The sequence below is a fragment of the Galeopterus variegatus genome, unplaced genomic scaffold (genome assembly GCF_000696425.1).
Source record: "Galeopterus variegatus unplaced genomic scaffold, G_variegatus-3.0.2 Scaffold16, whole genome shotgun sequence".
Lineage (NCBI taxonomy): Eukaryota > Metazoa > Chordata > Mammalia > Dermoptera > Cynocephalidae > Galeopterus > Galeopterus variegatus.
The window spans coordinates 392,919-414,505 of record NW_007726127.1 but is presented as its reverse complement, the minus strand read 5'-3'; the positions used below and the strand labels follow the sequence as shown (position 1 = coordinate 414,505).

At 35.6% G+C, this 21,587-nt stretch overlaps 1 protein-coding gene across 3 annotated transcripts in view; it reads right to left on the bottom strand.

Moving 5' to 3' along the window:
* GPSM2 (G-protein signaling modulator 2) overlaps positions 1-20,377 on the bottom strand; it is a 58,304-nt gene extending 37,927 nt beyond the window's left edge. The window contains exons 1-10 of one of the 3 annotated variants that reach the window (XM_008566318.1): positions 20,338-20,377; positions 18,778-19,082; positions 9,400-9,621; positions 8,875-9,010; positions 8,397-8,539; positions 7,736-7,859; positions 7,507-7,622; positions 4,781-4,936; positions 3,765-3,873; positions 2,717-2,846 (exon numbers count right to left, since the gene is read on the bottom strand). In XM_008566318.1, coding sequence (XP_008564540.1) covers positions 2,717-2,846; positions 3,765-3,873; positions 4,781-4,936; positions 7,507-7,622; positions 7,736-7,859; positions 8,397-8,539; positions 8,875-9,010; positions 9,400-9,621; positions 18,778-18,833 — 1,192 coding nt within the window. In that variant the 5' untranslated portion in view covers positions 18,834-19,082; positions 20,338-20,377. The remainder of the gene's footprint in view (positions 1-2,716; positions 2,847-3,764; positions 3,874-4,780; positions 4,937-7,506; positions 7,623-7,735; positions 7,860-8,396; positions 8,540-8,874; positions 9,011-9,399; positions 9,622-18,777; positions 19,083-20,337) is intronic. The other 2 variants (XM_008566321.1, XM_008566315.1) reach the window with 2 other exon arrangements.
* Positions 20,378-21,587: the final 1,210 nt, after the last annotated feature.

Below are 21,587 nucleotides of genomic sequence, written 5' to 3'. Positions count from 1 at the left end.
TTTTCTGCATCTACTGAGATGATCATATGGTTTTTGTCTTTGATTTTGTTTAGGGATATATTTTGAAGGCAGAGTTTTTGATAGGTTGGATATATAAAGGAATGGAAGAAAAGAAACAAGGATGATCCCTAGGTTTTTGGCCCAAACACTTGGGTGAATGGTGGCAACATTTCCTGAGATGGGATAGACTGAAGGAAGAACATGTTTGAGGAGAAAATATTTTGGACATGTTACATTTTGGATGTCAATTAGAAATTCAGGTGGAAATGTTAAATATATGAGTCTCGAACTCAAGAGAGAAATTATGGCTGGAAATATGACTTGAAAATGTCAAAATATAGATGATATCAAAGCCAAACAACTGGATGAAATCATCTAGAGCTGTGCTTACTAATAGCCAGTAGGCACATATGGCTTTTTACATTTTAATAAATTGAAGTTAAATATTATTAAAAATTCATTTCCTTTTTTTTTTTTTTCCTTTTTGTCTTTTTTCGTGACTGGCACCAGATCGCAACCCTCAGTGTCGTGCCCGTACCGGACCAGGACCGGCAACGGGATCGCAACCCTCGGTGTTGCGCCCGCACCTCGCTCAGCCAGTGAGCGGCCAGTCTGTACGTGGGATCCAAACCCTCGGCGGGAGCGCCGCCACGCTCCCAAGCGGCACACTGTAGCAGTGCGCCACCGGGCCGGCCCTCCTTTTTTGCATTATCCATAGTTCAAGTGCTCAACAGCCAGCCACATGTGGCTAGTGGCTATTATATTGGACAGTATAGATATAGAACATTTCTATCATCACAGAAAGTTCCATTGCGAGCATGGACCTATAGCAGGAAAAAGGGTAAAATGAAAAAGGAAGGAAGGAAGGGTAGATGGACAGAAAATAGGGAGGGAAAGAGGCAGAAGAGGTCAAAGAATAGAAACCTGGACATTACAAATTTAGAGGATGGAAAGATGAAGAAGAGGAGAGGAAAGATTAAAGAAGTCTGAGAGTGGCAAACCAGAAAAGTACAGTAATCCTGGAGGCCAAATGAAGAAAGTATTTTGAGGAGGAAATGATTAGCTGTGGGAAATACTGCCGAGAAATCAAGTAAGCTAACATCTGAAAACTGATCAATGTACAAGAGTACTTCAAAAAGTTCATGGAAAAATAGAATTAGACGATAATATGAATCTTTCCATGAACTTTTTGAAAACTCCTCTTATTTGGTAAAATGGAGTTTCTAAGTAACTTTGAGAAGAGGTCTCAGTGTTATGGTGGGGGACAAAGCCCAAGTGGAGTGGGTTGAGGAGAGAATGAGAGGTGAGGAAGCAAAGACAATGAACACTGACATCATTTTCAAGTTTTGTTATACAAGGGAACAAAGGAATGGGTCTATAGCTAGAGAGGTTCATGAGGACAAGTAACAGATTTTTAAAAAATGAGAGGTCTTATAGCATAACCTATTTGAAAGTTAAACACAGGAAAACTTGAAAGCACACAGCCACAATTTGTTATACAGCTCACACTTCAGAATGTTTAACTACATGCTATTTGAAAGTCTTAATCAGATGAGTAGCCACTAATTTCCTTTCCTTCTTCCTTTTCTTCATCTGGGTTTAGAGAAGGAAATTAGAAAGATAAAAGCCAGATTTTTTCAGTAACTTTTAAGTTCAAAATATTTGTCTGTGTCAGTAATATTTTTCAGATTAATTTTTTTTTTTTTTGGTTGCTAGCTGGTAAGGGGATCCAAATCCTTAACTTTGGTGTTAGAACACCACACACTAACCAACTGAGCCGGTCAACCAACCCAGACTAGCAATTTCTCAAGCTTAGGAATCAGCTCTGTAAAATGGATCTCACACAGAGCCACATAAATGGAATTCAAAAATGCGATTCTAATCTTGTCCCTTTTTTTTTTCTTTAATCAAAAGTAGACTTTTCCCACTTAGAAATAGAGACATGTTTCTTCCTGTTGCAACGTCAAACCAAATCAACACCGAAAGAAAGTTTCCTAAAAATAGTTTTTGCTAGGGCCGGCCTGGTGGCGCACTGCTATAGTGCGCCGCTTGGGAAGCACGGTGGCCCTCCCGCCGAGGGTTCGGATCCCACATACACACCGGCCGCTCGCTGGCTGAGCGAGGGGCGGGAGCAACACCGAGGGTTGCGATCCCGTGGCCGGTCCCGGTCTGGTACGGGCGCGACACTGAGGGTTGCGATCTGTTGCCGGTCACGAAAAAAGACAAAAAGGAAAAAAAAAAAATAGCTTTTGCTATAAAAAAAAAAAAGAAAGTTTCCTAAGTTTTCTGAATAAAAAAAGAGAAAACAATCCTAAGAGATTTCACCTTAGGAATACAATGGGGAAAAAAGACCTAAACAAAAATCAAATATGTAAAAGTATTTAAAATAAAAAGCATACAAAAACAGTAAAATATTTTAATTTTGGTATCTTCACATTTATAAATTTTTGAATGAGCCTAGAAATACAGAATTTAAATGTATTTTAAGAAAAGAAAATAGTTATTCCTTCACCATCCCCTACGTTCATGATAAAAATTATAAAATATTGTATTCTATATCGGCAAATTAACAGGACCATGTAAAGCAAAAAAAGTATAAAAAGTTCAACTTCCTATGTTACATATTCTCTCTCGATATGATAAACAAGTATAAGTAATTTAAATGTAAATTTTTAAGGTAAAGAAATTGGGTTTTAGAAGACATATTATTACTTACCATGCAAACTGTTATCAATTTCAATGTTTTCAGACATTATGGAATTATTTGTGCTGTAGCTCAGACCAAGAACCATTTGAAGATCTGAGAGATTCAGTCGTGCTGTTAGTTCACCACTTCTATCCCCAACCTACAAGCACAAGCATTTATATTTTAGTGTAGTATTTAAAGACAAAGAATTAAAGATTAGTTAAAAGATTAGTAAAGGTTGGTCGAAAATGTTGTTAGCCTAAAACTAGAAGAAAATATAGAGACATGAAAATAGTTATATTAGAATTATCAGACTATGAATGAATAAAATGTTTTCCATTAATAGTTTTTTATGGAATATAGAAAGAAAAAGGAAGTTTCTAAAATACTGCAATAGGACAGTTAATTATACTCTATTAATTCTTTAGTTCTTTAAATATTAGGTTGCTCTTATTTTCTGGGATCATATTAAGCAATAATGTAGATTAGCCTGTGACACATTAACTTGGCATCATATGAATAAGATTTCCTTAGAATATTTTATTTTCACACTATAATACTAGTTAACAATTATTAAGCCAGCACTAGAAATTATACTAGGCACTTTTGTATACCTTATCTCTAATTGTTATAAAATTTCCAAAGTAGATATTATTATTCCCATTTTGCAGATGAGATAAATAAGGTTCAGAAAAGTTTTCCAGGCTCAAATAGCCAGCAGGTGGCACACTATAACAGGAACCAGCCCTTGATTCTAAAAAACCAAGTTTGTCCTTCAATACCATGCTACTTCTCCATGTACAACAGAGGTAAGGTGAGGACATATTTTAGTAATGTCCTTCCATTCTCTTATGCCTGGCCTTACCTTCCTGTCTTCCCACATCAAGATCAACACAAACGTATTTCTGATCTATATCTCAAAATGCTTTGTGGAGTTCTTATGCCAAGAGAACATACTCATAAAATCAAATTTATTATACAGTAATATAGAGCAATCTAGAGAAATAATAGGGTTCCCTCCCCTGCCACTGATTTGTAAATTACAGCAGCACAGATAACAATTTTTTTAGTTTCATACCTCTCTTGAAATTTCCAAGTGCTTTTCAGCAAAATGCATTGCTTGATCATGATTTCCTAGAGCTGTGTATGCATTTCCTAAACTCCAACATGCTCTTCCTTCACCAATTCTAAAACATAATTCAAAACTAACATGCAGTTATCTGAAAAGAGGTCTGTGTACAGAATAAAGGCTATATAGCAGTAATTAAAGGTGTAAACAATGCTTTGGATTTATTTGGTCTTTCACATGAAGAACATACTATCATGATGCTAGAGACATACTAGAATACCCAGATAATACTAAACTCAGGGTCAAGTATCAAAACATGGAAAACATTCTTTTAGAATATCCAATGCATTATAAAATAATAAAATCTCAGGGATAGGTCTTCTGGTTCAACTACCCCATTTTCTTTCTATAACAGCCCTACCAGTAATCATTCAGTGTATGTCTGAACACTAGGGAGAGATTACTCACTAACTCTTGAAGTAGCATACTTCATTTTGAACAACTGTATTAAAAAGTTCTTTCTCATACTGAGGTAAAAAAAAAATCTCTATTCTAAAGCAAACAACATGGACAAAAGGTCAACACAAATATGCTATTTTCTCATATAATAAACAAAACAACTGAATTATCCACCAACATTTAAAAGTCAGAAGATTTCATATAAAACCAGACATGACCCTCATTCCTACTTAGCAACAATTAGCTGCAGTTGAGTAGCAGCTGCCCCCTTACATTGGTTATTACCTGTAAGTTCACCACAATTCCCACACTGATCTAGTCAGGAGGACTTCTGCTGAGGCAGCTGAGTTTGTGACCTAATCAAGGGCATGTGGAATCAGACTAATCCTCTATCACAGGCTAGCCCTTCAAACAGTAATATACAGAAGATATTATTGAAACAGAGGTAATTCCTTAAAAATGAATTTAAAGGAAAGCAAAGGAAAAGAAAGAAAGGAAACATTCTGGGAATTCAATAATGCATCTATATTTTTACCTTAACTATAGTAAAAAGATGTATAACTTACCTATCATTTAGCTCTTGAGCAATTGTTAAATGCTTCAAATGATAATCAATGGCCTTTTCATAATCTTGAAGTAAAGTATATGTGTTTCCAAGACTGTAACAAGACTGTGCTTCTACAGCTCTGTCTTTAAGCTGTCGAGCCAACAGTAGTGTTTTCCTAAAAGAAGAAATTAATTCTTACATAATGATCATTTTTAGTTTTGGCTATAAGAATCATAATATAAAACTCTCACTTTTCCTCTCTGCTGATTTCTGCTGCCTTCAAAGTAAATCTGTTTTAGAGCCTTATATCTTGTACTTTCTCCATACTTTTAGGCAAAATGAAAAGATGTTTTTGAAACATAAAAAGCAGATTCAGACTTTTAGAATAAATTTGTGAGTCCTAAGAATTTACCAAAGTAAGAGTGTTGAAACATGAGATCAAGGTGCTTCCAAAGATTGACAGAGTATTTTTACCACTAAAAAAAACTTTCCCCTTTGTATTGGAAATAACTTAAAGAGGCTTTTGTCCACATAACTTTTGTTTTCAATCATACTGTTGCCTTTACATTTTGTCAAGATTTAATACACTTAGGTAAAATTCTCAAGTGTAGGCCATTAGTCACCGATTCATGAAAAATACTAGATACTGCATTTAAACATTACCCAAATTCTACCTAAAACACATGGTACTATCAGTAAAAAGTTAGTTTAGCAGTTAAGAGATGGATCCTAGAGCTAGACTGCCTGGGTTCAAATCCCTACTCTGCCAATTACTAGCTATGTGAAACTGGTACCTCTCTGTGTACCAGTTTCCTCATATATAAAATGTGAGAAAATCCTCACAGGGATTTTGTGAGGAATAAATGAATTAGTATGGTTATAAAGTACTTAGAACAGCATCTTGCACAGAACAGATGCTATGTCAGTGTTAATGGTATTTTGTTATTATTCTTAATGCTTAAACTTAAAAGATGCTTTTTTAAAAATGATTCCCATAATCTCTGCCAAATTAATTACTTCATGTAATTTATAACTATATGAAAAATAACTATATAGTAATGTAACAGTTTTTTTTAAGCAAACAAATATGAAATTACATGTGAGGGTACTTCAAAAAGTTCATGGAAAATTTGTATTATCTTTTAATTCTATTTTTCCCACAATTTTTTTTAAAACTAACCACTATAGTAAAAAGGATCCACAAACTTTTTGAGTATCCTCATATTTAATGGTTATACTTTCAAAGCTGTCACCTTGGGAGGCTATGCACTTATTCTAATGTCGCCTATCCTCTCAAACATTTTTGAAAGACTTTTGGGATTGCCTTCAGATCCTGTGGCGCAACCCTTTCTGGCATGCTGTTATTCTTTGCTGGTATAGTTGATTTGTAAATGGTCAGAAGTCCTTCTGGAACAAAATTCAAACTACTGCTTGAATAGGATATAGATCTACAGTGTTATGAGTCTTCTTGTGTGGCCCTGAAAACAATTCCAAAGGAGAGTTCCAAAAATATTTCTCATGTGTATTTTTGGAAGGCAGCTATGGTTGCCACTATACCACCAATGCCGCCCTATTTTTGGAATATATGTAAAACTCTGAATTCTAGCTTTCTTATTGGGGGGGAAAAAAAGAAAAAGTAAGTTTCCTTACTTTATACTCATAGTTCTTTAGTCAAATAGCCACCATCCACTCTATAACAGAACTTCTCAGTATGCAGGTATACCATTTAATAATTAAGACTCTTCTATATGCTAATCAAAATATATACTCCGCACATAGTGATATATTTTATTTGGAAGGACATCTAATACCTAATGGCTAAATATTAGCCATTAGTTGATATTTAAAGCAAGGTGACAGGCCATTCAATTTTTCAGACAGCCCTAAAGCAATTTTACTTTTTTTTAGATGACAAACTATCCAGAACTCTCTCACACTGGATTCTTTAACAATAAGATACAAATCAATCACTGTGTCTTTGGTTCAGTCAAACTGGTTTCTGCCCTGAGGTCTATATGGAACTTCAATCCCCACTAAGTAGAGAAAACTCCAAACAATCTAGAAAGCTCGGACAAGGCAACTTGAAGCAGTCTAAACTTTGTTATCATCTATGTTTCAAACCTACTAATGCATTAAAAAAAAAAAAAAAAACTGCCACAGAAGAAGCCGGGATTGCCAAATCTGCAGGTAAATGAATGGGGCCTCAGCTTAGAGGAAGAATCAAAGTTGGGCAGAAAAAGGGTATGATGGTTGGGAAAAATTAGTGATCACTGGTGGAGACTAGGACATATTTTTGTCACCAGGCTTTCTTTTGGTCTCTCTTCTATCCCATAATTGGGTGAAATAAAGCATAGACGTATATACATCACAAATGCTAAATAGGTTTAAAAGACTTCAAAATTTTAAAATTTCATTTAAAAACACTTAGTTTTAAAGATAAAAACTAATGAAAATATAAAGGGGTCATACTGCTGCTATAAAATCTTAGGTATAAAAATGCGTATTGAGCACTGTGTGCCAGATACTGTGCTAAGTGCTTAATAATATTCTTTCATTCAATCCACACTATGATCCCAAAAGCAAGGTATCAGTATTTTCCATCACAGATGAGGAATCTGAGGCTTACAAGCCCAAGGTCCTGCTGCTAGTATACAGCAAAAACCAGCTTGTAAACACAAAGCCTATGATTTAATGGGATTGCATAACTACTCATTTTACATTTAAGTACAGAAATATTAGACTAACTTGTAGTATTCAGAGGCAGTTTCAAATTCACCAAGAAATATATATGCATTTCCAAGGTTGCTATATGCTCTTCTTTCAGCCGCTTTATCTCCAAATTCTTTTGCAATAAGGAGACGCTGAAACAGAAAATTTTAATCAGATGTAGCTATAATAAAACTAAAGAATAATCTAATTACTGCTCAGAACTTTAATGGAGGATATTATCTGGCTTCAAGGCCTTCCAGTGTACCTGCTCATGAGCTATAACCGCATCCCTGAAGTTGCCAAGGAGGTAATGTGTGTTTCCAAGATTTCCAAAGGCACGTCCTTGAGCTGCTCGATCACCCAAAGCAGTCACTAATGACAGGTTTTCCCTAAGTGATAACAAAAAGTGATCAAAAATGAGTTTGAAAAAAAATTTTATTTGGTTTACAGATCTAGTTCTTTTTCTGAGAAAAAAATTTAAATAAGCTTACAGCCATAATGTGCAACATTTTAAAGATGCATCTATGTTGAAAGGCAATACAGGAAACAGCTGGGAACACTGTGTTGAACCATTTAGGTAGGTTTCTACCTAGAGTTGAGGACAGAGTTAATCTTGAAACACCTATAGCTTAGAAGTTCTAAGAAATTCTTTTGATAAAAGACTAAATTTATTCCAAATCACTTAGACTAACCATTGATAATTCTTGTTTTTTTCCACTAAGTGGCATTGGTCCACAGTTTAAATGAAAGCTGCAGATTATTACTAACACTGTAACATTTAAACAACTGATTTAATGGTTTATTTTTATTTGCTAGTCCATAATTTAAAAACCTTTGCCAAACTTAAAAACTTACTACTATATAAAGAATGTATAGTAGATCCATGATTTAGGGGGGGCCCACATGATTACATCAGCACTACTCACTCATAAAAATCCACAGCTGCCTGCAGAGCATTTCTCACTTCTTCTGGAAACTCTTCTACATCCTGGGGACCAGGGCAGCCAAAACTTTTCCCTTTGGCATGATACACATTTCCAAGGTTATAAAGTGCTCTTGCTTCTCCCACCTAGGTGAAGATAGCAAAGTTTACATTTTGAAATCAGAGGTCAGATATTATAATGCTTATCTCACATCTACATATAATATCCTTGATAATACAGTCAAGGGAAAGAAATTTTTTATATTGGCCACCCATATAGAAACAAATGATTACTTATGAAAGAAGGACCTTTCACTACTTCCTTCATTTTCTCTATTTAAAAATTTTTATTATGTTTTCTATTTGTCTATGAATATTTCTTTTCGGTATTAACTTTTAGATAACTAGATAGTATTAAAACACAAAGCAATTTCAATGAAAACATCTGTATTTTGCCCCACTATCTAATGTTTCCTCATTACCTTGTCATTAAGCTCTCTGGAAATATCTAGGTGTCGCTGACAACAAACTATAGCTTCGTCAAAATTCCCAAGAACTTTTAAGGTGTTTCCCAGATTACCACTAGCTTTGGCTTCCCCCAACTGGTCTCCAATAGTCCTGGGTGAAAAAAAGAAAGCAAACGGTGTTAAAAATATAAATGGTGTTATAATATAAAGCAGCCAGAGTACAGTTTTCCTACGGGACAACTGACATGATTAAGGTAAGAAAGACCCACTAGCCTTGAAACCTACTTTAAATAAAAATTTTAAACTTACTTTTCTGTATTTAAGTCTAATTAATTTTCATTCATTTATTTAAACTCTAGAGTCATTTCACTACTATTCGTTTGATTAAACTGTGTTCAGCCTAAAGATTAGTTTTAAAAATGATGCTACTGAACTAGAACTCATTAAATGTATTGTTACTTTTTTTAATTGAATGGAAATATTTTTTTAAGTAATAGTTAATTTAGAGAAAAAGAATATTAAAAAATTTAAATAAATTACCTTGCAAGAGTTAAATCGTGATGGTGGTATTCCAATGCTTTGGCATAATCATGCAAATAGAAATAAGCATTGCCCAGCTGGCTGTAAATAGCGCTAAGTGTTTTTAGGTCTTCAGTTCCAACTTGAACTGCAGCTTCAAAGAAAGATACACCAGCTCGGCAATCTCCCAATTTACACAGACGTTCCCCTTCCAAGGCCAGCTCTAGGCAAGAAGCTTCCATTCTACAAAATTATATAGGACAGACATTTACAACATAATGATATAACTCCACCACAGTGTTTTTAACTTCCAGTAATATAATTTAACTGTGGACTATGTGGCTACTCTTGCTCAGAACAGCTACCTCTATAATTGAAGTATTTGAATGTTACTGATAGAATGGTAAACAGTTACTTGTAGCAAGAGCTAATCTGCCTATTTAAATCTCTCTAAGCATCAGAGGGGTGTTATATAAGATAGCTAAATATCTTCACATGAAGCTCATTTTAATTGCCCATCCAGAGCAACCCACTTTACTAGTGAGAGAACCTAAAGCAGTGTTTCCTAAACTATTCTTAGTTGCGGCAGACCTATGGACTTCCTGAGAGTTCGGGGAGAATAAGGAGTGCCTGGGAAGGTGAGGTCCTATAATTAATACTTTTCTCTACCCAAGTATCCAAGTGATCTACTCATCTGTCCATCAACTCGTCCATCCATCTCTCCCTTTCTCTGTCTCATACACACACAACACATACACTTACTCTCCTTCCTCTTCTTATTACCACACTACCACCTGTACCTTAGAAAAATAGAGGAGGAGTGGCTGGCCAGTTAGCTCAGCTGGTCAGAGCATGATGCTGATAACACCAAGGTCCAGAGTTTGATCCCTGCACTGGCCAGTCGCCAAAAAAAAGAAACAAGCAAAACAGAGGAACAAAATATCTTGACCTACAAAGCATGCTTTCAAAAGAGAACTAAGTGCCAAGAAACTTCAAGTTAGGAGGCAATGATTTAAAGATCTGCAGAGATTCTAATGCTCAAAGACTTTCCATAAATTGAAAAAACCAGGAGACCCTAAATATAACTGGGAGAAAAAACACTGATACTTCAGGTTCTAATAGTAAACCTTAGCAGGTGCCCTTCACCAAAGTCGCTACTGTGTTTCTTCAGCATCTTCATGATTTCTGCCACATATCTGTACTATATATTCACCTGACATATTTCTATAATTTGGAAACTTTCCTTTAAATTGGCACACTATCTTTAACTTATTTAAAAAACATCTAGCTTCATCCAAATGAATATACAAATGATATTCAAATCCAAAATATTCATTTCATCCAAATGAAACTGTGAATTTGATGTGATACTTGTATTTATTCTTTAATGCACATTAAACAAATATGTAACTATTACAATTTTAAAATGAGTAAAATTACTGTATGTTCTGCCAGTAGTATACAGATCACCCTTTGATAAACTCTGATTAAACTCATCAAACATTTTAATTTTTGGAACAGCACTAAATTACTCCTTACTAGAATTAGCTTTGAGTCACTCTAACAGCAGTGGTTCTTAATCCCGGCTGCTCATATGGAGGACTTTTTAAACTCTCAATTCTGGGTCTCGCGCTCTGGGTGAGGACTGGCCATCTGTATTTTTTAAAAGCCCCCAGGTAATTCTAATGTACAAGATGCGGCTGAGAATCACTACTTTTACAGGAGATGTGAATTAAACTACCACTCACCATAATATCCTTCATATATGATTATTCTTTGATTGTATCTAGTAGCAGATAAATTCACTTCATGGTTCCTTAAAACCATAAATTAAAATGGGATTGTAAAAGTGGAAAATAAATTTAATGAAGCTAAAAGAAACATCTGGACTAAGATTAACAGAGCCAGTTGCAAAGGTTCAAAGCAGATTTCTGGTTCAGAATAAGCAGATTTATGTAGTCATCTCTAATAGGTAATTTTCAAATTTTATATCCAGGTATCTTGTTTTTTTATAATTCAAGTGATTTAGCCAATGGCTACTGCTTGTTCACAGTTAGACTAGTGACTTCACTTTCACCTTATGGATCTATGCAAAATAATGAAAGTAAACCTCTATTTAACCCTTTGCTTCAACATTAAACCAACCCAATTAGATATGGGAGGTAAGATATAAAGTACATGGAAAGATAAATCAGTTAAATCAGAAACCTTAAATTGCTATATTTATATTTCTTTATATGTCATTTCACAATTAATCAAGCCTATTTTTGTCTTTCACAAGTAAAAACTGCCCTCTTAAACTGTATTTTTGAAAATGAGAGGATTCATAAAAGAAAAAAAATTAAGAGTATTTCTGTTTAAGATTTTTTTTTTTTTTTTTTTTTTTTGTCTTTTTTCGTGTCCGGCAACGGATCGCAACCCTCAGTGTCGCGCCCGTACCGGACCGGGACCGGCAACGGGATCGCAACCCTCGGCGTTGCTTTTTGTCTTTTTTCGTGTCCGGCAACGGATCGCAACCCTCAGTGTCGCGCCCGTACCGGACCGGGACCGGCAACGGGATCGCAACCCTCGGCGTTGCTTTTTGTCTTTTTTCGTGTCCGGCAACGGATCGCAACCCTCAGTGTCGCGCCCGTACCGGACCGGGACCGGCAACGGGATCGCAACCCTCGGCGTTGCTTTTTGTCTTTTTTCGTGTCCGGCAACGGATCGCAACCCTCAGTGTCGCGCCCGTACCGGACCGGGACCGGCAACGGGATCGCAACCCTCGGCGTTGCTTTTTGTCTTTTTTCGTGTCCGGCAACGGATCGCAACCCTCAGTGTCGCGCCCGTACCGCGACCGGCAACGGGATCGCAACCCTTGGTGTCACACCCGCACCACGCTCAACCAGTGAGGAGACCGGTCTCTATATGGGATCTGAACCCTCGGTGGGAGCGCCGCACTCTACCGAGTGCGCCACCAGGCCAGCCCAAAAATGTGATTTTTTAAAAGGATTCTTTTGCTAAATGAAGTATCTGAACAAATTGTCTTTATTTGTCTTAATACTGAAACCACTAAACTTCTAAGAATTACCATATGAAAAAACTGGAGAAGATAAATTTTTTATATAAGATATGATACTTTTCCTATTAAAAATTTTAAGCACTCTGTAAATATCATATGTCAAGCATTCTCACTGCTAGGAATTGATCTTAAGTGTATACTTCTACAAATTCAAAAAGATATATATATAAAAGGACGTTCATAGCAAAAAACCACAACTTAAATGTCCATCAACAGAGTATTGGTAAAAAAAAAAAAAAAAAAAAAAAAAAAAAAAAAAAAAAAAAAAAAAAAAAAAAAAAAAAAAAAAAAATGACATGCCACCATACAATGAAATACTGATAATGGCACTTGATTTCACCAAGGGAGAGGTAGAGAAATGGTCACACACAGCAGCACCATCAGTTCAGGACAACGAAGTTGCTGGCCAGGAAATTAGGTATAAGGCAGAACTGGCTATTCATATATTAGACATTTAAAAATTCGAAGTTTATAAGTGTTTGCCTATATCCAAAGCAGAAAAGTGTCTTCTTCAAATAAATATCTTCATCACAAAAATTTAACCTTCTGGATTTAAACTTATACAACATTATACTGGTTCCATCAATCCAAATGATGTGGCAACCAACAAAATTTAGCAGAGGCTCATTGGTGTCATAAGCGTTACACATTTTTAAAAAGGGATTTTACATAATTGTCATTAGAAATAGTAATAGCAAACTGGAACCCTGCTGGCTACATGGCTGTCCTTAAAGTCCACGGAGTGCAACTGCCCTAGAGGAGAAACTTAGAAATGCTTCAGTAACTAATACCCAAAATAAAGTCCAACACTCTCTAGTTTACAATTAATTCTGAGATATAGTATGGCTTTGGTATATTTTATTAGAAAAGAAGTCAATATTTTGACAAAATCCCCAACCCCTCAATCAAATATATGTATTTGCAAAATAGGACAGGTTAGTTTATAAATTTTTTAGAAGATCATTAAATAGTAACAAAGAAAGTAATATCCTCTGTCTCCATGACAGAATAGAATTACTTCATTTGTTTACCAGTTGGGTTGAAAACAAAGAACATACCCAGACATAGAAGACAAATCATGAAAATACCTCTCCATTAAAATACATCTCTCATGCAAAGCTTCTTTTGTTCTCTTAATGGCTTACCTAGTAGTATAATCAAAGAAAGTGTATTTCTAAGAACTGTAAATAAACATAGTACTACTATCCTTGACTGAAATGTTTTCATTTTTGCTAATAATAGATTGAACATTATAGCTATAATTCCTCATTTTCTGCACAAACTCATGTTACTTCAATTTCATTTAAGTTTTATTTTATTAGTAGTAGTTGTTTTGGTTTTTTTTTACTTTTCTTCCACAGTAGATTTTGACCTTAACTGAAAACTCTTCTTTACCTCCTTAATTTTGTTTTTTTGTGTTTATAGCATATCAGTGGAAGCAAAAGAAGATTAAAACCTTGATGCAACATCATTTTAAAAGATTTAATACAAATGATGTCCGAATCTGACTCTCCCCTCAAAGGACTCACGGCACTATTTAAAAATAAATGATAGGGTTCAGGACTTAAAATTCAAAGCAAGAGTATTTTCCATCTTCTGTGGCTGTGGAATCTCCTTTCATAAACCCTTGCTCCACCTTCTGTGTGTTCTAATTGGACATAGACCTTTTCCATCACCAGTCATAGCCCCAATAAACAAATTTCATTCATTCCACTTACATTTATCTAGCTGTTCTAGTTTTGTAAAAGGAAAAGTAGCACAAAATTATCTTTATTTTGTTTTTTTTTTTTGGTCACAAAATTATCTCAACTTAAATTTTATATGGTAATTTGGTTTTAAAAGTGATTTTAACCTATATCAAATTTAATTCTCAAAATAACCTCTAAGATAGGTATTATTGCAGAAGGGGTAACTGATGCTTAAACAGGTAAAGTGGCTGCTTAATGTCATATAATGACAAAGCTGAGAAATGAAATCCTGTCTTTGTCTCTAAATCCAGTGCTCTTTCCACCACTCCACATTACCTCAGACTATTCTTCAGGAAAGAATACTATTAACAACTATATCTATATAGCAAAATTGAAGGATTCAACACAAAACTGCATTCCTTTACAACTTATGGGCAAGAGCCTAATTTTTACAATATTAAAATATGGAAATGTTTGTTATTAATAGTAACAAGTACAATTCCCAAAGAAATACAAAACTAGAGAAATTAGTATAAAGAACCAAATGTATCCATCTTTCAACAATTACCAATATATGATATGATATTATCAATATGTTTCATCTCTACTCCCATCCTTACTCCTCCAATCCCAGGTTATTTTGAAGTACATTGCAGAAAGCATATGATTACATTTGTAAATATTTTATCATACATCTCTAAAAGATAAGGAGTCTTTTTTTTTTCAAAAATATATAATCACAACACCATTATCACACCTAAAAAAATTAATGTTAATTCCTTAAAATCAATCATACAATTTTCTAAAAGTTTAGAAATGAATTCCGTTTTGCTATCAGTCTCTACCTTCCCAAATAGGTGCAAAATATTTCATAAAGCATTCTGATGGCCCTCTGCAGGTTCTTTAGTGTCCAAAGGAATACTCCATTTCAAAATTACAAACTCAGGGATGGCCAGTTAGCTAAGATGGTTAGAGCACAGTGTTATACCACCCAGGTCAAGGGTTCAAATCCCCGTACCCACTAGCCAACAACAAAAAATTTACATAGATGAGTACCTCCACAATGAAAGAACCACATGGATAAAACATTACATGCTGAGTATTTTCTAGAGTAGAACAGTAATTTATACTAGGCCATGACCTAACATAAAGGATTACAATCATTACCCCCAATTATGCAACAATCCAATCAAAATACAGAATGCTGATCTTAGAGCACTGATGAAGCCACAGATGTGTTTGCACTGATGAAGCTGGGGATTCTTACTAAAGACAGTTGTAGGTTTTTAAATTTCACTTGATGAAGTCCTATAGCAATGTGAAACCATATCTGGACTGTGCTGTATGATGGAGGAAGGACAATTCTAAGATCTTCCTACTGGCAGAGGTATAATCCATTCTACTGCTCTTATAGCATTAGGAAGCATACCACTCTTCAAAATGTTTAGCAAGACAGATAAACATTAGGTTCATATGATAGTTATGTCCAATGAAGTTCAAAGGCCATATGTGCCAGATAATTTGCTAAGCATCATGGCTGTTCTAAGGACCTAATGGTCAAAGAACGGAGCAGTAAGGAGGCAGAGACAGCCATAAAACAGGTGGATTTTAATATAGTTGGTGCTAAAAACAAGATATGCACAGGATGTGATATGAGCACAGAGAGGGCACAGAGCCAAACTTTGGAGTTTAGAATCTCTGAGCTAAATCTCAGATGTTGAATAGAATTAGCTGAACAAAGAAAGTGGGAAGGGAATTCAAGTCATCAGGTGCAGCATGAGCAAAGGCACTGCGACATGAAACAGCATGACATGTGCAGGCAATCAGAGCTCAAAGTGTAAGGTGAAAAATGGCTGGATATAAGGTCTAAGAAACAGGCAGAAGCCATATAATGTAATAGTTTGTATACTATGTTAAGCTTGGCTCTGCTCTACAGGTGAACAGTAGCATTAAGCAGAGAGGCTGCATGGTTAGTTCTGTGTTTTTAGACTAGAGTGGCAAATTAAAAAGATGAATTCCAAGAAAATAGAGAATGGAGGGAGTCTGAAGGAAAGATCCTGGAGACCTGAACTAGAGCAGTGGTGGGGAGGATGCAGATAAATATACGAATCTGAGAAACATCTAGGAGCTTAAACTGGCAATACTTCATGCTGGGTACAGAGAGTGACAAGAGAAGAAAGTATGTAAGATCAGGTTTCTGGAAATATGGTCCAAAGGGTAGGGTGAGGGCATTTCATCTATGAAAAGTTCATCTTAATTATGTTGAATGTCTTCCATTTTCTTTTATTTGAAACTTTTCTATTTTTAGAAATGTCCTCCTCTTACCTACATAACCTTCCTTGGCAACATGTCCTAACAGGAGACATCTACTCCACAAGATGATAAATCTCCTTGCTGTTTCCTAAACATACAAGTCTGTTAAGACATCTAAGACTTGGTAGCACACACCTTCATTCATAGATTTTGAATTCTATTCATTGCTACAAAATTCTGATGTTTATTTAATAATTAACTTGTAACAGTTTTGATAAAGAATCTACTATTATATGATCACCTTACTAAATAATTATAATACATTTATGTTTGTGTTTATTTTATGGTTCAGTGCAATGACTAGAACTTCCAGGATAAATGTTAAATAATAATGATAGTGCAGACATCCTTGCTTTGTACCTACTTATATTGGAAATGTCATTAATATTTTATCACTAAATATTAAAATGGTTATTGGTTTATCATGTTTAGAAAGTACCCACCCACTCCAACTTCATTTAACACCCATTTCTTTACAAAGCTCATTTATGGGGACTGGGCTCCGTGCGTGGGTGGGGGCGGACAGCATGGTCTCAGGGACTGCCACTAGGTGCTCAGTGTCTATGGGTGATGCTGACCTAAGCAGCCCACCTTGGGAGGATACAATAGCACCATGGAAGAGGGTCTGTGCATGGCCTTCTGGGAGTACAGAATAGGAGTCTGGCTTGCAACTGGCAGTGGCGGGGAGGGGAGTAGGTGACGGGGGGTTGCAAAGGCACAGGAGGGTTAGAACCTAGGAGTCCCAGGGTAAGTATATTTTACTTCCCTGATAGAAACTTTCTCCAAACCTTGGACTCTGCCTCCCCGACAAGCCTGTGTGGTTTTTTTGGGGGTGCATCTCCTTTTCTCCTCCTTTTTTTCCTCTGTAGGATAGGGTTCTGTTTGACCCACATTGTAAAAAATTTGCATTAGTTGCCAAGACTTCAGAATTTAAAGATATCACAAAGACTTGATCACCCTGGACCTTCATTTTGCCCAGCAGCAGTTGCCTTGAGCTAAATTGTTGCCATCATCTCCTGGCCAGCTTCACTCTTTTATTGCTGTAGGTATATGATTCAGGTCCCAATCTTTGTCCATGGGAAGCACCTACACACACACACACATGCACGCACGCATGCACACACACACAGTATTATATAAGGTATTGCCAAAGGGAGTATATTGTACTTGTGAGATTCTTATGGATATAGAACAAAGGCAGGGGATGCAGGTCCCTACAATCTGCAACCTTCCACCTGGAATGCAGACAGTCCATTTGGGCATCCAAGGCAACACTGTAAGTCCTATGGGACTAGGACTGTTTCCCTAGGGCCACGTGAAGACTGTGAGAGAATGTGGGTGTCCTTCCTCAGCCTGACCTGCTTTCAGGGGTAGACTTGGGATTACTAAACCACTACTTCATGTTAAAATGTGGCCTTACTTAATAAATCAACAAAACACAAAACATGTCATCACACAAGCTTAAAAATGACATTTCTTTTGAGCAGCACTCATTTGTATTTTAATAATCCTATATTTATATTAATACAGATTAAGTAAGTATTTTAAATGGATATGACTGTAAAATAAATTTTTTTTAAAGTATAAAAATAAAAAATGTACAGAAAAGGGAAATGAGAAGAGAACCAAAATAATACACTTGATTTTCCTTGAGCTCATAGAAAAAAGAAAAAATATATATAAAAACAATACACTAGAAAAAACATGAATAAAATAAAAAGCTCATGTATGAGAGATCACCATTTAAAAATTATAACACAAACGTTAGGTCCTTCAGCTGACCACATAAAAAAATCTAACTTTTAAACCCAAAGATTTTGAAAAATATACCATTTATATACAGTAATGTGTTGCTTAACAAGAGGATACATTCTGAAAAGTGGTGATTTCATTGTGCAAACATCATGGAATGTACTTACGTAAACCTAGATAGTATAGCCTACTACACACCTAGACTACATGGGATAGATAGCCTATTGCTCCTACCACTGTCCACTGTATACTTCTGTTGTGTACATGGATGACCAAAACGTTTTTATGCAGCATATGATTGTATTTGCACTATATAAAAAGTTACAAAATATAACGTTAACTATTCATAAACTCTTCCAGAGAACATTAATAAGCAAACCATAGCACATAATTGGTTTCTACTATTATTTTCCTATAGAAAGGACACAAATACTTAACAACAATCACAACAGAAACAAAATATTGTTTACAGGAGATACTAACTATGGCCAGTATATCTGAATATTTTCAAATTTAAATGGTCAAAGTTAAATACATTTTAAAATAAGGATTAAAAGTCACCCACTAAGAAAACAATAGTCTTACCTGTAACGAACATGAAAAGAATGGTCTTCCCTCATGCTTATCAAATTTTCCTCCATCGAGTCATATTATAAACTCAGTAAAATATGAAATTATTTTATTTTGTGCAAATCCAGTTCTTTAGAGTGCAGAATTGTTTGCAGAACATGTCCGGTTAGTATATTAATGAGTTGGTGTTAATACAGCCTAAGCTCCTGCTTCTTCTTTATTAATAATGAAAGGAGGTCAATGTCAGACAGCTTATAGGTTCAAAATGTGTCCCAAATCCTTGCATCTCTGGCCCTTTCAGCAGCACTTCAGCAACATCTCTGCAAAAGGAATACAAGATGCTTTGCTTGAAGTCCTATTTTCAGAGAATAACCTAAAGTAACCCTGAGCTGTACATAATCACAAAGCTAACTCCACAGACTGCTGTTATGTCAATCACTACAGAAAGCAGCAAAGGGCTTAAATGTCACCATGGAGCTTCTAAATAAGGATGTGAATATATGAGATTCGTTTGAGAATTGTACCTTAATTTTTAAAATTGGTTTGAAGCACAGTAATTTTATGTAATATTTTCTATTATAAACAATCATAGGAGAATGGTATGTACCATATTAGTATCTAAGAATAAAATAATACTTCAAGTTTTTAAAAACTGCTATTTACAAATCAAATGAAAATCCAATAAGTACTTGAACAAGTCAATTCTAAACTCTGTAAATTTATCTATCCAAAGTAGATATTGCATTGATAATTAGGTTATACTTGTATTCATTTCCTCTCCAAGGATATCCTACTTAAACTCCTTAAGGTCTTTAAAATGTTTTTATCTACACTGAGTAGGTACAAAAGAAATTTAGGAAATATGTCTACAGTAAAAAGAATGAAACAACATTTATATCATACCACCCAGTTTAAGATAGAGAACACCACCACTGCCTTTGAAGTCTCCTGAGTACTCCAACCTAACCCATCATCTTCCTTTCCCCTCTAAGGTGATCTCTACAATGAATTTTGTTCCTTATTCCCTTGCTTGTCTTTACAACTTTACCACGAATGTGTGTATTGTCCTAAATAACATATCATTTAGTTTTGTATGGTTTTGCTCTACCTTGTTTCTGAGATTCACCTCAATTTTTGTTGCATATAGCTACAATTTGCATATTTTATTGCTGTATAAGTGGAATATATTCCATTGTATACCAAATGTATTTTTCATTCTGCTGTTGATGGGAACTTGGATTGTAGTTTTTGGATTTCTACTTTTTTGCTAATATTAAAAGCACTGCTATGAACACTGATATTAATAATTCAATGTACTTATTAAGTAGCACAGCAGCTCCTAGCTAAAGAGGGAGAGATAAACAGAGATGAAAAATACTAAAGAGCAGTTCAGAGAAAAGGAGTACTAAATCAGAGGCTCTAACACAGATATAGTAGGAGCGCCAGAAGGAAAAAGAGAGGAATAAAAGCATTATCTTCAGTGATAAAAACTGAAAATGTTTCAGAATTGAAGACATGAATCAGCAGATTAACGAAGCACACTAAATCCTAAATAAGATAAAAATAAATCCATACCCAGATATATCATGGAGAAACTACAGCACATCAGATATCAACTGTTACCTTAAAGAGAGAGACAATAACAGTTAAGAGAGACAAATAAGGAAAGATATAGATACTGTGGTTTGAATGTTTGTCTCCTCCAAAACTCAAGTTGGAACTTAATTCCTGATATGGTATTTGAAAGGTAGGGCTTTTAAGAAGTGACTGGATCATGAGGTCTATGCCTTCATGAATGAATACATGTGTGGATTAAGGGGTTAATGGGTTAGCTTGGGTGTGAACTGGTGTCTTTATAGAGCACAAGAACACACTCTTGCTCAGCCCTTGCTATGCGATACCCTGCCTTGCCAAGGGATTCTGTAGAGAGTCTCCACCAAGAAGAAGGCTCTCACCGGATGTACCCACTAGTCCTTGGACTTCCCAGCCTCCAAAACTGTAAGAAATAAATTCTGTTTCTTTATAAATTACCCAGTGTTAGGTATTCTGTTATAAGCAACAGAAATTGGACTAATACATACATATATATACACACACATATATATGAGTTAACTAAATAAATATACAATCATAAAGTCCTGGAATCTCAGTGTTTGTTATAAACAACTCTACAGGTCAGTAAGTCCGACCTGTTACTACATCATTCCCACAAACGTCACAAAGCAGCTAATCCTAACTTTGAATATTCCTATTAGAAAGTTGTTCCATACTTGAGCAATTTTTCCATTTCTACCCATTTGTCCTGGTACTTCCTTCTGCTGCCATATACAATAAAGCCTAATTCCTCTTCCACATAACGTCCTTTTAAGTATTTCAGCTATAACATAAACCAGGCTCTAAATAATTAACACCCACTGCTTTGTTAATTAAGCACAGTTAGAGAGAGGTTAGTAGGGAACAGAGCAGTAAGGTGAGAGGGAGGAAAGTGGAAAGAACCAGCCTTTGGAATACTGACAAAGTTTTGAAGAGGAAATTAGGTTTTCATGTTAAAAGCCAGTTTGGGGGGCCGGCCCGGTGGCGCACTTGGTAGAGTGCGGCGCTTGGGAGCGCGGTAGCGCTCCCACCAAGGGTTCGGATCCCATATAGAGACTGGTCTGCTCACTGGTTGAGCGCGGTGCGGGCGCGACACCGAGGGTTGCGATCCCGTTACCGGTCACGAAAAAAGACAAAAAGGAAAAAAAAAAAAAGCCAGTTTGGCATGTAAGAAACACAAAATATTATCCCTCTTATCCTTTCCCTCGGCCACCAAAGAAGCGGCATCTTAA